The 15,426-nt window shown below is 43.6% G+C and overlaps 1 protein-coding gene across 2 annotated transcripts; it reads right to left on the reverse strand.

The window, feature by feature from the left end:
- Positions 1 to 12,661: 12,661 nt before the first annotated feature.
- On the reverse strand, positions 12,662 to 14,565 carry LOC111912713 (transcription factor BOA). Of its 2 annotated transcripts, none has more exons than XM_023908444.3 (5): positions 13,939 to 14,565; positions 13,744 to 13,820; positions 13,621 to 13,657; positions 13,374 to 13,485; positions 12,662 to 13,267 (listed from the first exon to the last, which is right to left on the reverse strand). In XM_023908444.3, the coding sequence occupies exons 1-5, from the start codon at positions 14,207 to 14,209 to the stop codon at positions 12,802 to 12,804; spliced, it is 963 nt and encodes a 320-aa protein (XP_023764212.1). In that variant the 5' UTR covers positions 14,210 to 14,565; the 3' UTR covers positions 12,662 to 12,801. The 2 variants fall into 2 exon arrangements, with proteins under 2 accessions (XP_023764212.1, XP_023764216.1); XM_023908448.3 differs by having other exon boundaries at positions 12,662 to 13,264; positions 13,939 to 14,555.
- Positions 14,566 to 15,426: the final 861 nt, after the last annotated feature.

Below are 15,426 nucleotides of genomic sequence, written 5' to 3' on the forward strand. Positions count from 1 at the left end.
CTAAAAACCTAAATCTCTATGTGTTTATGGCTAATGTTCTGCAAGAACTTCGAATGTGGACCTTTTGGACTTCATGGTAGCATAAAGTCTCTGTGGTTGAGGTAGTGGAAGTCCCCAATGAGCATAGGACCTTTTGTATAGCTTGGAAGTGCATGTTTGAGCTCATAGGGCCATGCATGCACGTAAAGTTTACAACTTTACGTGGTAAATGAACCCTAGGACCATGGATCTGTGGTCTGGAAGTGTTGCATGTCCTAGATCTGGCCTACTCAGGAAGTGGGTCGAAGGACTCGGCGAGTTCTATGAAGATGGTCGTCGACTCGGCGAGTTGGATGAACAAACTCGGCGAGTCCTATGAAGATTGCCTGGAACTCGCCGAGTAGTTCTTCGAACTCGGCGAGTAATATGAACATCCACAGAAAACGAGGGGTTTAGGCGTCGAAGGCTCAACCCTTCGTACCTGTGCACGAAATTAACCGTATATCGTAGTCCCGAAACCCCCAAACCCTCGAATGGGGTGTTTTGGTGTGGATTGGAAGCAAGCAGAGCACCTGCTCGAGGAACTCGGTGAGTTGGTACTCGAGTCGGCCCCAAAGTCCCGGATAGCGAGTCAGGGGTGACTCAGTGAGTGAAAGAGGGACCTGGTGAGAGGGACCGGATCAGTGAGAGATGGACTCGGCGAGTTGCTCTCTGGACTCGGCGAGTCCAGCCAACTGGAAGTTGACTTTGACCTGGTCTTTGACTTGGTGAGGGGTAAAAGGGTCATTTTACCCTAAGAACATCTAGCGTGTTTGACTGATCGTTTTTGTGGGAATTAAAGTCAAGGGACGTTAGCAGCAGCAGCAGCAGTAGACAGCCAATTCCCACACAGACCAACAACCTATTTCGAGGTGAGTTTCCTTTCCAGTAGGAACGGGTCTAAGGCACCAAGGCCGACCCGTGTAGACGAGATGCTAGTACTAGAGTGTGGGTCGAGCCCGTATCTCTAGGTTTAGTCAAGTATGATATATGTGTTAATATGATAGAGTTGCTTATACTTGTTGTCTGCGTGATACTTGTATGTTATGGGTTAGCGGTTGAGTGTGGGCAGGGCCCGTATCTCTCCGAGGTTGGAGTGTGGGCTAGGACCGTATCTCCCAGATAGCGAAGTGTGGGTAGGGCCCGTATCTTCTCAAGTGTAGGCGAGGCCCATATCTCTCGGCTAGCGAAGTGTGGGCAGGGCCCGTATCTTCCCGAGTGTGGGCAAGGCCCGTAACTCCTAGCTGAACATTGGTTGTTATATGTTTGTATGGTATGGAGTATTACGGGGGAACTCACTAAGCTTTGTGCTTACAGTTTTCAGTTTTGGTTTCAGGTACCTCCTCAGCTAGGGGAAAGGAGCCGGCACGGTAGCAGCATGTCACACACACACACTCTCTGGTTTCCGCATTTATGAGATTCTCTGGGATTGATACTCTGATATTTGATTAGTTGTATGTTTTGGGTTTCAGACATGGTTCACTTTATGTTATGGTTGATCAAACGATGTTTTAGTTATTAATATTTTCTAAAGTAATGTTTTTAAAACAAAATTTTTGGTCGTGAAAATTGGGTCGTTACAAGTTGGTATCAGAGCCCTGGTTTGAGGGATTCGGACACACCTTCGGGAGTGTCTGAACTCAAATCGAGGGATTAGAATATTTTCTAAAAAGAAAAAGTTTTCTAAAATTGAGAAAAGAGCTTTGAGAAAGAACGAAGTGTGTGATGTGCGCGACCGGCCGAGCTCAAGTAAGTATTCCCCAAAGTACCCATACAAGTGTATGTTGTGTTTATCAGCTTTTGTAGAACAGCATGCTAGAATAGGACTAAGGATCTAGGGGTGATGCCTTATGTGCCTGCTTTTTGGTTTTTCAATTGTATGAGAAATTGCATGCTAGTTATTGAGTAGACAGTAAGTAGGATAGCCTAATTAGGTTATGCCTGGTAGTATGAGCTTAGCACTTTATGCTAGCTCAGTTCTTGAAAGCAGATAGAGTTGATTGAGCTTGTTACCCTTATCTGAATGCTGCTTGCTTTGTGCTACGTGGGACTCTGAATAATGGGAGTTAGCCATTAGGCGAATGCGTCACGTCACATGTGATCAGGGTTGAGTAATCTTAGAGTGCCAGTTTGATCCTACTGCGCAGCTCTTGTTTGAGTCCAACCGTTGTAGGGACGAGTCGGGTACTCGAAAGATTATCTGAGCCTCATCACATGTGATGGTACTCGGGTAATGGATAATTGGCAGTACAAGGAGGCATGCAGCAGCTGAGGACTGGCTAGGGTGGAATTAGAGATTTCCCTAGGGCAAGCCTAGGATGAGTATAGCAGTGATCAGCAATAGTGAGGGGGATCTGGTAGAGTCAAGGCATACCTTGGAAAAGGTACGGATAGATGTGGAAGGTAGTATGGGCCCGTACTACTGAAAGCAGAGGATCCGTACCCGAACCAAGGGAGGCCAAGATGAGACCAGGGAACTTGTGGTAGATGCGATCCCTCAAGGAGTGTCAGTATCACTAATGATTGACATTTATGTATTGCAGAATGGTGGTACTTCGATCGAGGCCAGTAGATGGCGGTTCAGGAGGGGGGTCAGGTTCGGGATCAGGTTCTGAGCCGGTTGATGAGGGACTACGCGAGTTCATCGCGTCAGAGATCACCAGGGGTATTCTTGAGTCGACTCCCATTATCTTCGGGTCGATCAAGGAAGGGATCATCGAGTTGATGGAGGATCGCCTCAGGGAGTTCAGGAGCGACATGGCATCTGGCCAGTCGGGATCTCGCACACTGTCCTTTAAGGACTTCAGGGGAATTGGTGTGCCGGATTTCCATGGGGTGAAGGACCCCATTGCTGCCAGGCGATGGATTGCAGACATCGAGTCTGCCCAGTTGACTAGCTTCTACCCCGAGGGGTCGAAGGTGAGGTATGCAGCAGGATGTTTACGAGACCGAGCCCGGGATTGGTGGGAGTCCATGGGTGACTCGTTGGGAGCCTCAGCTATCGAGGCGATGGCCTGGTCGGACTTTGTGACCAGGTTCAGGGCAGAGTTTGCGCCGGCTGTCGAGCTTCAGCAGCTGGCCAGGGAGTTTCTAGACATGAGGCAGACGACTGAGACTGTGGCGGAGATCACCGCCAAGTTCCGGGAGAGGGCTTTGTTGGTGCCCCAGTATGCTGGTGACGAGGACATGAGGAGGACTCGTTATCATGATATGCTACGTGCTGACATCCGGGAGCACGTTAGCTTTTCGGCTTGCCCTACCTTGGATTCCATGATTGCCAGGGCAAGGGAGAGGGATATAGATTTGGAGCACATCCGGAAACGGAAGTTAGAGGAGGGTCAGGCAGGAGGGGCTTCGGGGAAGAAGCCCAAGGGATCAGATAGTAGGCCGAAAGGCCAGTCAGGACCGAGCCGCCGCGGGAAATGCGGCAGGACGCACGTGGGGGCATGTAGGATGGGATCAGTAGGCTGCTACAAGTGCGGCAAGGCAGGGCACTTTAGCAGGGATTGTACTACTCCAGTTTCAGTTATTCAAACATCGGAGTTGCTGTGTTTTCACTGCAACCAGAGGGGCCACAAGAAGGCCAATTGCCCCCAGTTGATAGTTTCAGCACCGGTGAAGGCGCCAGCTCCAGCGACCCTGCGGATCACGGATGGCCGGCAGGGCAAGGCAGAGGCTCCAGTGGTGAGGAGCCGAGCATTCCAGTTGACTACCGAGGAGGCACGCGCCGCACCCAATGTGGTGACGGGTATGACTCTTTCCCTCTATCTTATTTTTATGATTTTATGTTATTGATATGTGCTCTGTATGTATATGTATGCATTAGGATCGTTCCATGTGAACGGCCTCCCAGTTCAGGTGTTATTTGATTCGGGTGCATCCCGATCATTCGTTTCCCTTGCGCTTAGCAAGAAGTTTCATGAGCCATCAGGCGAGTTAGATTGCCCTTTGGAGGTGGAGATTGCTGATGATCGATCGGTGCGAGCATCGATGGTATTTCGAGATTGTGTGCTGCGTTTGTTCGAGGAGCGCTATTTGGTAGATTTGGTTCCCATACCGTTGCGTGGGAACAAGGTGATTATAGGCATGGATTGGCGGAGCCCTAATGGGGCTGTGATAGATTGCGCGCAGCAGCTAGTGCGGGTCAGGACCCCAAGCGGGGGAGAGTTAGTGATTCATGGTGAGAGGCCCCAGTATGGACCCGCTGTATGTTCAGCAGCGAGGGCTAGGCGCTACCTTCAGCAGGGATGCGCAGGATATGTCGCGTATGCGATGGATACCCGGGAGGCGGGTAAGGCGACAGTGAGCGAGGTTCCGGTGGTCCGAGACTTTGTAGATGTTTTCCCAGAGGAGCTTCCTGGTAAACCTTCGGAGCGATAGATGGAGTTCCGGATTGACCTCGTTCCTGGTGCGGCTCCGATAGCCAAGGCACTGTATCGACTGGCTCCTCCCGAGATGCAGGAGTTGTCTACGCAGCTGCAGGAGCTGCTAGACAAGGGGTTTATTCGTCCGAGCAGTTCACCCTGGGGAGCCCCGATTCTATTTGTGAAGAAGAAGGACGGGTCGCATCGGATGTGTATAGATTATCGGGAGTTGAACAAGGTAACAGTGACGAACCGTTACCCGCTTCCGAGGATTGATGACCTCTTTGACCAGCTTCAGGGAGCATCTTGGTTCTCCAAGATTGATTTGCGTTCGGGTTATCATCAGATGAGGGTCAGGGAGGAGGATATGCAGAAGACCGCGTTTCGGACGCGCTATGGCCATTATGAGTTCGTGGTGATGCCGTTTGGGCTCACCAATGCTCCTGCCGCGTTCATGGACCTCATGAACCGCGTATGCAGGCCGATGCTGGATCGGTCTGTGATAGTCTTTATTGATGACATCTTGGTTTATTCCAAGACTTGGGAGGAACATGAGGAGCATCTGAGGGAGGTGTTAGAGACCCTGAGGAGGGAGATCTTGTATGCCAAGTTCTCCAAGTGTGAGTTTTGGTTGCGCGAGGTGCAATTTCTTGGACACCTCGTCAACCAGAATGGAATTCTGGTCGATCCGGCCAAGGTCGAGGTCGTGATGAGATGGGAGGTTCCGAAGTCTCCATCTGAGATTCGGAGTTTCCTGGGATTGGCAGGCTACTATCGGAGATTTATTCAGGATTTCTCCAAGATAGCCGTGCCCCTGACGCGGCTGACGAAGAAAGCCGTGGTCTTTCGGTGGGGGCCCGAGCAGCAGGCTGCATTTGAGACGCTGAGACAGAGATTATGCGAGGCGCCAATCTTAGCCCTGCCAGAGGGCGTGGAGGATTTTGTGGTTTATTGTGATGCATCCATTTCTGGGTTGGGCGCGGTACTGATGCAGAGGGGGCATGTTATTGCCTATGCTTCGAGGCAGCTCAAGCCTCACGAGGCGAACTACCCGACGCATGATTTGGAGTTGGGGGTGGTGGTTTTTGCCCTCAAGATTTGGCGATATTACCTCTACGGGGTTCGATGTACCATCTACACGGACCACAAGAGTTTGAGGTACCTCATGGATCAGCCAAATCTGAACATGAGGCAGCGTCGGTGGTTGGATGTGGTGAAGGATTATGATTGCGAGATCCTTTACCACCCGGGGAAGGCCAACGTGGTGGCCGATGCGCTCAGCCGCAAGGCGGCGCCGATCAGGGACGTCTGCTTGAGGATGACCGTGGTGACTCCCCTGTTGGAGCAAATTCGGGAGGCTCAGCAGGAGGCTATCAAAGAGGAACATCGGAAGAGCGAGCGTGTGGTGGGTCAGGTTTCCTCCTTTGACTATGATAGCCGAGGATTATTGACATTGCACCGTAGGGTATGGGTGCCGTATCACGGGGGTGTGCGCCAGACTTTGATGGAGGAGGCGCACAAGTCCCGATTCTCTATTCTTCCCGGGGCGACGAAGATGTATAGGGATCTTCGACTGGATTACTGGTGGCCCTGCATGAAGCGGGATGTGGCATGGTACGTCGAACGGTGTTTGACCTGCAGGAAGGTCAAGGCCGAACATCAGAGACCGCATGGGAAGATGCAGCCGTTGGATATTCCACTGTGGAAATGGGAAGATATCACGATGGATTTTATCACGAAGCTTCCTAGGACCGCACGTGGAGTGGATTCGATTTGGGTCATCGTGGATAGATTGACCAAGAGTGCTCACTTTATTCCGATTCAGGAGAGCATATCGGCCGAGAAATTGGCCGACATCTATATCAGGGAGATTGTGGCACGGCATGGGGTGCCAGTATTGGTGATCTCGGACAGGGATGTGCGTTTTACTTCCAGATTTTGGAAGAGATTCCATGACGAGTTGGGCACTCGTCTGCATTTTAGCACTGCCTTTCACCCGCAGACGGATGGTCAGAGCGAGCGGACCATCCAGACTCTGGAGGATATGCTGCGGGCGTGCGTGCTAGACTTCGGTGGTAGCTGGGATACCTATCTTCCCCTGGCCGAGTTCTCATACAACAACAGCTACCACGCGAGTATTGATCATCCTCCATTTGAGTTATTGTACGGACGAAGGTGCAGGACCCCGATATGCTGGGGTGAAGTTAGCCAGAGAGTCATGGGGAGCACCGAAGTGGTGCTCAAGATGACCGAGAGGATTCAGCAGGTCCGGAGCAGGCTTCAGACAGCTCACAGTCGGCAGAAAAGTTACGCCGACAAGCGTCGATCCGACTTGGAGTTTCGAGTCGGGGATATGGTTCTCCTGAAGGTGTCGCCTTGGAAAGGCGTCATCCGATTCAGGAAGTGGGGCAAATTGGGCCCGAGGTTCATCGGACCGTTCAGGGTTGTAGCCCGGGTGGGCAAGGTGGCGTATGGTTTGATCTGCCAGCCAAGCTCAGCCAGATCCATAGCACTTTCCATGTCTCTCAGCTGCGAAAGTGCTTGGTGGACGATTCAGCGGTAGTGCCGTTGGACGATATTCAGGTTGATTACAACAAGAGGGTGGAGCTAGTGAAGGTTCAATGGCAGCACCGCAAGGGTTCGGAATGGACTTGGGAGCCGGTGGACGAGATGATGGAGCACTATCCCGAGCTGTTTCAGGATCGAGCAGCAGACTTCGAGGATGAAGTCTAAAATAAGTGGGGGAGATTTGTAGCACCTGATTCCTGGTATGTATTCGTGGTTATTAAATCTCTTTATTTTGCATAATTAGCCTTGGACTCGGCGAGTTGAGGGACAGACTCGCCGAGTAGAAGCGGGACTAGACACGGGATTTACTCGGTCTACTCGGCGAGTAGGTCCGATGGACTCGGCGAGTAGACCCTGTTTGGACTTAAACCCTAACCCGGGTATTTGCACCCTATTTAATCGACCTAACCCAGCCTCCATTTCCCTTAGCACTCCCAGAGACCTGTAGAACGAAACCCTAGCCTCCTTTGTGTCCTTGTGGGTGATTGTTAACATTTTGAAGGTGATTTGGGGCTTAAGAGAAGAAGGAGAAGATTGAAGAGTGCAAGAAGGGAAGGAGATCCAGAATCTACTCTGTGAAAGGCCTCTATTCAGGTAGAAAAGACCCTAACTTGATCTTTAGCTCGTTAGTCCCCTTTTGTCCCTAAGAAAAGAGGTTTTAAGCCCTAAAAACCTAAATCTCTATGTGTTTATGGCTAATGTTCTGCAAGAACTTCGAATGTGGACCTTTTGGACTTCATGGTAGCATAAAGTCTCTGTGGTTGAGGTAGTGGAAGTCCCCAATGAGCATAGTACCTTTTGTATAGCTTGGAAGTGCATGTTTGAGCTCATAGGGCCATGCATGCACGTAAAGTTTACAACTTTACATGGTAAATGAACCCTAGGACCATGGATTTGTGGTCTGGAAGTGTTGCATGTCCTAGATTTGGCCTACTCAGGAAGTGGGTCGAAGGACTCGGCGAGTTGTATGAAGATGGTCGTCGACTCGGCGAGTTGGATGAACAAACTCGGCGAGTCCTATGAAGATTGCCTGGAACTCGCCGAGTACTTCTTCGAACTCGGCGAGTAATGTGAACATCCACAGAAAACGAGGGGTTTAGGCATCGAAGGCTCAACCCTTCGTACCTGTGCACGAAATTAACCGTATATCGTAGTCCCGAAACCCCCAATCCCTCGAATGGGGTGTTTTGGTGTGGATTGGAAGCAAGCAGAGCACCTGCTCGAGGAACTCGGCGAGTTGGTACTCGATTCGGCCCCAAAGTCCCGGATAGCGAGTCAGGGGTGACTCAGTGAGTGAAAGAGGGACCTAGTGAGAGGGACCGGATCAGTGAGAGATGGACTCGGCGAGTTGCTCTCTGGACTCGGCGAGTCCAGTCAACTGGAAGTTGACTTTGACCTGGTCTTTGACTTGGTGAGGGGTAAAAGGGTCATTTTACCCTAAGAACATCTAGCGTGTTTGACTGATCGTTTTTGTGGGAATTACAGTCGAGGGACGTTAGCAGCAGCAGCAGTAGACAGCCAATTCCCACACAGACCAACAGCCTATTTCGAGGTGAGTTTCCTTTCCAGTAGGAACGGGTCTAAGGCACCAAGGCCGACCCGTGTAGACGAGATGCTAGTACTAGAGTGTGGGTCGAGCCCGTATCTCTAGGTTTAGTCAAGTATGATATATGTGTTAATATGATAGAGTTGCTTATACTTGTTGTCTGCGTGATACTTGTATGTTATGGGTTAGCGGTTGAGTGTGGGCAGGGCCCGTATCTCTCCGAGGTTGGAGTGTGGGCTAGGCCCGTATCTCCCAGATAGCGAAGTGTGGGTAGGGCCCGTATCTTCTCAAGTGTGGGCGAGGCCCGTATCTCTCGGCTAGCGAAGTGTGGGCAGGGCCCGTATCTTCCCGAGTGTGGGCAAGGCCCATAACTCCTAGCTGAACATTGGTTGTTATATGTTTGTATGGTATGGAGTATTACGGGGGAACTCACTAAGCTTTGTGCTTACAGTTTTCAGTTTTGGTTTCAGGTACCTCCTCAGCTAGGGGAAAGGAGTCGGCGCGGTACAGCATGTCACACACACACACTCTCTGGTTTCCGCATTTATGAGATTCTCTGGGATTGATACTCTGATATTTGATTAGTTGTATGTTTTGGGTTTCAGACATGGTTCACTTTATGTTATGGTTGATCAAACGATGTTTTAGTTATTAATATTTTCTAAAGTAATGTTTTTAAAACAAAATTTTTGGTCGTGAAAATTGGGTCGTTACACCTAACTTATTTTTATAACTCGAAAGGTCCCTACTATTTGTTTTCGTAATGCGCTTGGTCCCTGTCTTACCTAAAAAGACTATTTTGCACTTGATTTTTTAATTTATTTAAATAAACACACCCCAACTTCACCCATTCACCTTATCTTACCCACCTCACAATTTTTCTCTATTTAAATAATAGTCTTTTTAGGTAAGACAGGGACCAAATTAACGTATAACAAAACCAAAATGTAGGGATCAAACGCATAACAAAAATAAATAGTAGGGACCTTCCGAATTAAAAAAATAAGTTAGGGACCAAACGTGCAAATTACCCCAAACCATAGGGACCATTCATGTAATTTACTCATAAATATAAATTATAAGTTAAATAATATTTAAATAATAAAGTAACCATACGTCGTCGATTTGTAAAAACTGGTTGCAGTGAGTCTTTGTAAAGGCCTCGGTTTTGACCATGCAACAACTCGAGGGATCACATTCTATTGTCGGATACCAAACAATCTGCTCAGCGGAAAAGTCTTAAGAATCCATATTTGAATGTTAAATAAAAAAAATTGTTAGAATGTTAGCAAAAAAATCAATAATAATTTTTTCATCATATACTTACCTTAAAAGCGTATAAAAACCCATGTAAGATGTAGGTCACTTTTTGAGGTTCGTTCTCTTTCGGTTCGTCTGGATGTATAAGTTTGTCAACTTTATTGAATATAGTAAATAACTGTTAGTACAATTGATTCCAAATTATCTTCCCCTATGGATATCTACCACATAAAAAATTAGTTAACAATTAAATTTCTAAAAAATATTAGTAAAGATAAGTAACTATAATCAGTAATTGTAAAATAAACAACATTATACATGTTGAATTCATCAATGATAGACATCAAAGAGAAATACTCTTGTGTAACAGTCTGCTTAGCCAACCATCTATTGAAACCCTTCTCTAAAAAGTATAGAAGACATACACTGACTGCATCCTTGTCCGATAACTCATTAAGTGAATGTTTAAACACCTTCATAACATGGTCTAATTTGACTAAGACATTCGTCATGACCATAGGAAAGGCACGAGAATGGAAGGCGGTGCTGGATGTAGAAGCAGGAAAATAGTCACCAAACCGAAAGTCGGTGATGAGACAAAATTCTTTCTTCCCGAAAGACAACTCGTAACCCCCAATCTTAAAAACCATTTCTTGTATTTGGCTTTGGGGGTCGGTGACAATTTTGTGGTAAAAGACATAATGTAGAAGCAAAGAATCCCCATTTACATTTGGAATGTCTAACCACCTCCCAAAACATATATTTCGGAACATAGTCTTGTATTCGGGCTATCTCTGAATGCCGCAAGAATTTCCTCGCCGATTTTGGGTTTACACAAGAGTGTAATTGATGCATAAAAAACCATATCGTGTTGCACAAATAAAAAAGTGTTATCCCTTCATTCCGAAATGGAAATGACCAATATTCCGGACATGTTCCTCATGTTCCAGACGAGTTCATCGTGTTCCAAAACAGTTCCTCGCGTTCTGGAGGCTTCCGGAATGAAATTTTAAGATTCGGAACATGAAATTTTGATGTAAATCAACAATACCTAAACATCTAAACTACTTTTCAGTTGGTCCTACAAATATGTCATCTTTAATTTAAACTCTGGAACATTTTCAGTTCATTCCGGATGTGGTCTACGAATTCTGAAACATTAACAGTAGAAAAATAGGAACCTTCAACAAACAAAAAACTATGTAAAGAGAAAACGAAGAACATACCCGTAAAATAACAGGGTCGTAGTGCTAGTCTTCCATGTCGGAGATGGGAGTCGGAGATTGGAGATGTGTATAGGAAATGGGAGTTACATATCAAAATCGAGTCGGAACGTCGGAATTGAAATGCATCTTTCCGGAATGAAATTGCTGCCTCAAATTATATTTCGGATTTGAAAATTCAAAATCCTGATCCGAAACATATACGGTTGATCCGGAAATGCAATGGGTCGGGTCACCTGAAAAATAATCTGAAATACGTTCCAGAACGACTCGTTCCGGAATATGTAGTTATTTTGCAAAAAATAAATAAAATAGGTTATATTTAAAAAAAAAAAAAACAGAAAAGATTACTTAATTTCCCTTTATATTATGAATTAACCAAACCAAAAATTAAAACCTTTTTGTGAACAAAGCATGTAGGGCGTATTGAACGTTTGGGAGCTTCTAGATTCTAATGTTTAACAAAACGCTCTATTTTAAACAGAAAGTCTCGTTCGGCACTACAAGCTTCTAGCGTTTAGTTTAAATAAAACGCTCAAAATCCAAATGTTACTTCATATAACATTTAACAAAACACTACAAACTATAAGTTACCCGCTATCTGCTATCAGCTAGGTTTGCCGAAAAGCTAGCCTCATAAGTTTTTTTTTTTTTTTTTTTTTTTTTTCATTTTTGGGAGATGCTGGATCATGGGGAAAAAATATTTAGGAAAATAATAAAATTAACGAAAAAGATTAAAATAATGACATTGGAGCATGTACTAATCGTGTACCAAGATTAAAAATACATATGCATAGGGAAGCACAACGGATTTGAAAGTCTTTGTAAACAACAAGAACTGAACAAGTAAAGACAATATATGTTCAGCTTAATTTTAGGAGATTGTGTTGTATCATGGATCAATGTTCATTGCATGGCAAGAATGTTTGCTCTTTCTAGTTATAATAAAGATGGGGTTGCAACCACCAATCAGATTTCAATAAGTTTGTAATTAACTTTTATATGGATATTTGTAATCATATACAATCTTTTTATCAGCAATTTATCAATTGAAGTTACAGGTTTCTATTGGTTTTTCTTTTTCTTCGATGACTTTTAATCCATTAAAAGGAGATAACCTGAACTTCATCTTGGATTAGTGTGTGAAATTCGATCCAAATTGATAATCTTGTTTATTATCAAAATGGGTTTTGTACGAATGGATTTAAGAAATTTCAAGATAAAAATTGAAGACCAAGTGAAACCACGTCATTAATTTTTTGGAAAAAAAAAATCATAACTTCAGCGACAAAATAATCATTCAACTCTAATTCTTGTAATGAATACAGACATAAATAGTTAGAATTATTTGTTCCCCTTATTAATCATTCAACTCAAAATATTCCCTTATAAGATGCTTATGATCACCACATAGAGTTTTCAATGTATGTTTTTAAAACCCTAAATTGCTATCAAGTGATTCTTCATTCGTGAAAAACTACAAAATCATGTATTATAAAATAAGCGTAAGTTATTTTTGATTCAAAAGTTTTAAGCAATTGTAGCGTTTTTGTAGTTATTTCCACATGCTAATTAATATAATGGGAACCCAGGATTTGAGCATCGGTTTGGAAGAAGCCAAGAAGAAATTACGACAAGCAAATGAAGTTTTTATACAAACATCAATAAAATTAACAGATCAATTCATGAAAGTCAATTACGAACTAATATACTAATAATTAAGTGCTTGTGAAGAACATTAATAATTAATATCCGTCAAATAAAACCTTACAAACCCTAAAAATAAGCGAGTACCAGCAAGATCTCACTAGAATTCTCGAATTCATATAGTCAGATCTAGAGTACTCGCCATTAATCTTGGACTCTTTGCACATTTGCTAAACCTCGATGACCCATGTGGATCTCTAAACAGCTTTTCCTTCTTCGGAGAAGAAGGAATTAACGAGAGACATAAAGAGCTATCTACTTCTTCATCTGCATAATCTTCTTCTTCTTCTCGTGATCTTAGCTTCATACTTAATGATAGATTCAAATCAAGACCATTGTCTACTGCTTTTCTCTTCTTTGTTTCAATTGGGTTGTCAAATCTTTGACTTTTGACGAGTTGGTGATCTACTAGAGTTGACCTAGTCATGTTGCATAAAGCTTGTTTCATTACCCATTGTTGCATCTCATGGTGGGCAATCTTGTAATCTTGTTCCACCATGGATGAGTTCAAAATCTTGTTAGTACAGTAACTTCCATGGCCGTTGACTAAGCCACGATCTGCCATGCTTGCCCCATAACTGCTATATGGAAATATTGGATAGTGTCATTAATTAATTAAATCGTGTTGAAGTCAAGAAACAAAAGAATAAAACGAGTGATATAACGAAAGCAAAATGAAATGGGTACCTTGGAATTGGATTAGGCCTAACTAATCTTGGACGAAACATGGGAAGCTGCCATAAACTTTGAACATGATGACTGTTTCTCCCAGTGTAGTAGTGATCTCCCTCGTTTATTACTAAAAAAGGAAAGTAAAAGAAGTTTAACCATTGCAAATCAAGAAAGATCAAGAATCTTGAAAACCCTAATTTAGAAATAGCAAATAGCAAATATCAAACTATGGTTAAAGACATGAGCTTTTCAACATATATACCTTGGCCCTGATCATCGATCTTCTTGCTCCGATACATCTATATTCGTAAGAAAATTATATATAAATGAATCTTGAAGTTTATAACAAGATAATATTTATTATATTTAATTTATGAATTTTTACCTGTAGATGGCTTTTCACATGAGCAATGCTCAAACCCTTCATGTTCATTAGCTGTAACACCAGTTTAGGAGTTGCTCCTACAGAAACACGAAGTATATAATTCAAAGAAAGATCGATGGTTACAAAAAAACAAAAACCCTAAAAGAGAAGTTGAATTTCAAGAAAGATTTAGTGATCAAAAAATTGAAGGATTACTTTCTTGACCACCGAGTCGCTCCACAGCTCGCACGAATATGAGATGAAGTTCTGGAGTCCATCTCAATCGAGGCATCTTGGATCTAACATATTGCCTTACTCGAGTAGATGCATCCATCTTCTCACCCTCTACTTGATCCACCACACTGTTATTCCCTGAGCTCTCACTTGACTTTGCCTTGTTCCCTTCATCATCATCATCATCCTCGAGTTTCCTGCAACAAAAGTGATCGTTCATATCTGAACAATCGCAATCACCATCTTCCATCATCTTTCCTGATTAATCTTTCCAAGCTTTTTGAACACCAGAAACTAACTGACATCAGTTGTTGAATTCATCAATCTTTAAAGAAATATTGTCATGAGAACACAGTCTGCCTTTTCAAATTATAGCAAGTCTTGATGTGATAAATTTAGCTTTGAATCTGGGAGGTAGATGGGCATGACTAAGACCCTTTGAAGAAAGTCGAAGCATGGACTTGTCTATATGTATGCTTCAATAAATAAATGAAATATTCTGTTCTAATTGCATGTACATACATACATAAACATACATACATACAATAAATGCATGGGCCATCACCATATATGGGACCATGTGTACTATGTGTGTGGAATGGACTTAATACATAGATCGAGTATATATTTAAGCATGGAGAAAGGTCAGCTAAGCTAAGGCTAAATTTTCAAAGAGGAAAATTGTCCATCGAGTTATATATAGAGGACTTCTTCACCATTCCATACCCTACCCCTCTATATTAATTAATGCTATTAATTGTATGCCTAATAATTCTAGACTCATAACACCCTACATACTCTTTGCGATATATACCATGACTCGATCCTACACTATTTTCTTTTCATGGGTTCACATGCATATATAATCTATCTTATTAGTTATAACCTTCTTAATCATATATATCAGTCACGTAATTAATTGGATAGGACTCGATCGGACCACATGCATATATGGTTGATATGGTCAGCGTTTCTCACATGAGGCAATTTCATTAATTTATATGAAATATATACATTTGAGTCATGTTGTAAGTGTTTGTGGTAATATATACTTTTGTTATTTGCATTAATTAATCTACGTTATATACGTTTTTAATTATTACGTAAATTTAACCATTTTATATAGCGAATCTACCATTTTACTATGTAACTAAAAAAAAGTTGTTCTTTATGTACGTAACATTGTGAAATGGTAAAAATCATAAGTTTGTTACATTTACATTTTATATAGGGGAAATGACTTATTAGGGTAATTAACTGTTGCCTTTGTATTCAATTGGTCACTTTTTTTTTTTTTTTTCGTATCTCATTTACCATTGAACTTGTTGTAGGTGTTTACAGAAACCATTGAAACCAGCTATTGAAGGTTTCCGACAACTTCTTATCTCCGACGACTCTCCGGTCGTCTTCTCCGGCGAGGCTCCGACAAAAATGAGATTTTCGACGGATCCTTGGGTCTCAGCTTGATGA

The sequence above is a fragment of the Lactuca sativa genome, chromosome 5 (genome assembly GCF_002870075.4).
Source record: "Lactuca sativa cultivar Salinas chromosome 5, Lsat_Salinas_v11, whole genome shotgun sequence".
Taxonomy (NCBI): domain Eukaryota; kingdom Viridiplantae; phylum Streptophyta; class Magnoliopsida; order Asterales; family Asteraceae; genus Lactuca; species Lactuca sativa.

Bases quoted from the DNA above. Each gene is read 5' to 3' on its own strand.
- LOC111912713 (XM_023908444.3), bottom strand. From the start codon at position 14,209: ATGATGGAAGATGGTGATTGCGATTGTTCAGATATGAACGATCACTTT. The intron at 13,486-13,620 runs GTATATATGTTG...TTCCTTTTTTAG, and splicing joins GATCGATGATCAGGGCCAAG to TAATAAACGAGGGAGATCAC. The intron at 13,268-13,373 runs GTACCCATTTCA...ATTTCCATATAG, and splicing joins AGGCCTAATCCAATTCCAAG to CAGTTATGGGGCAAGCATGG.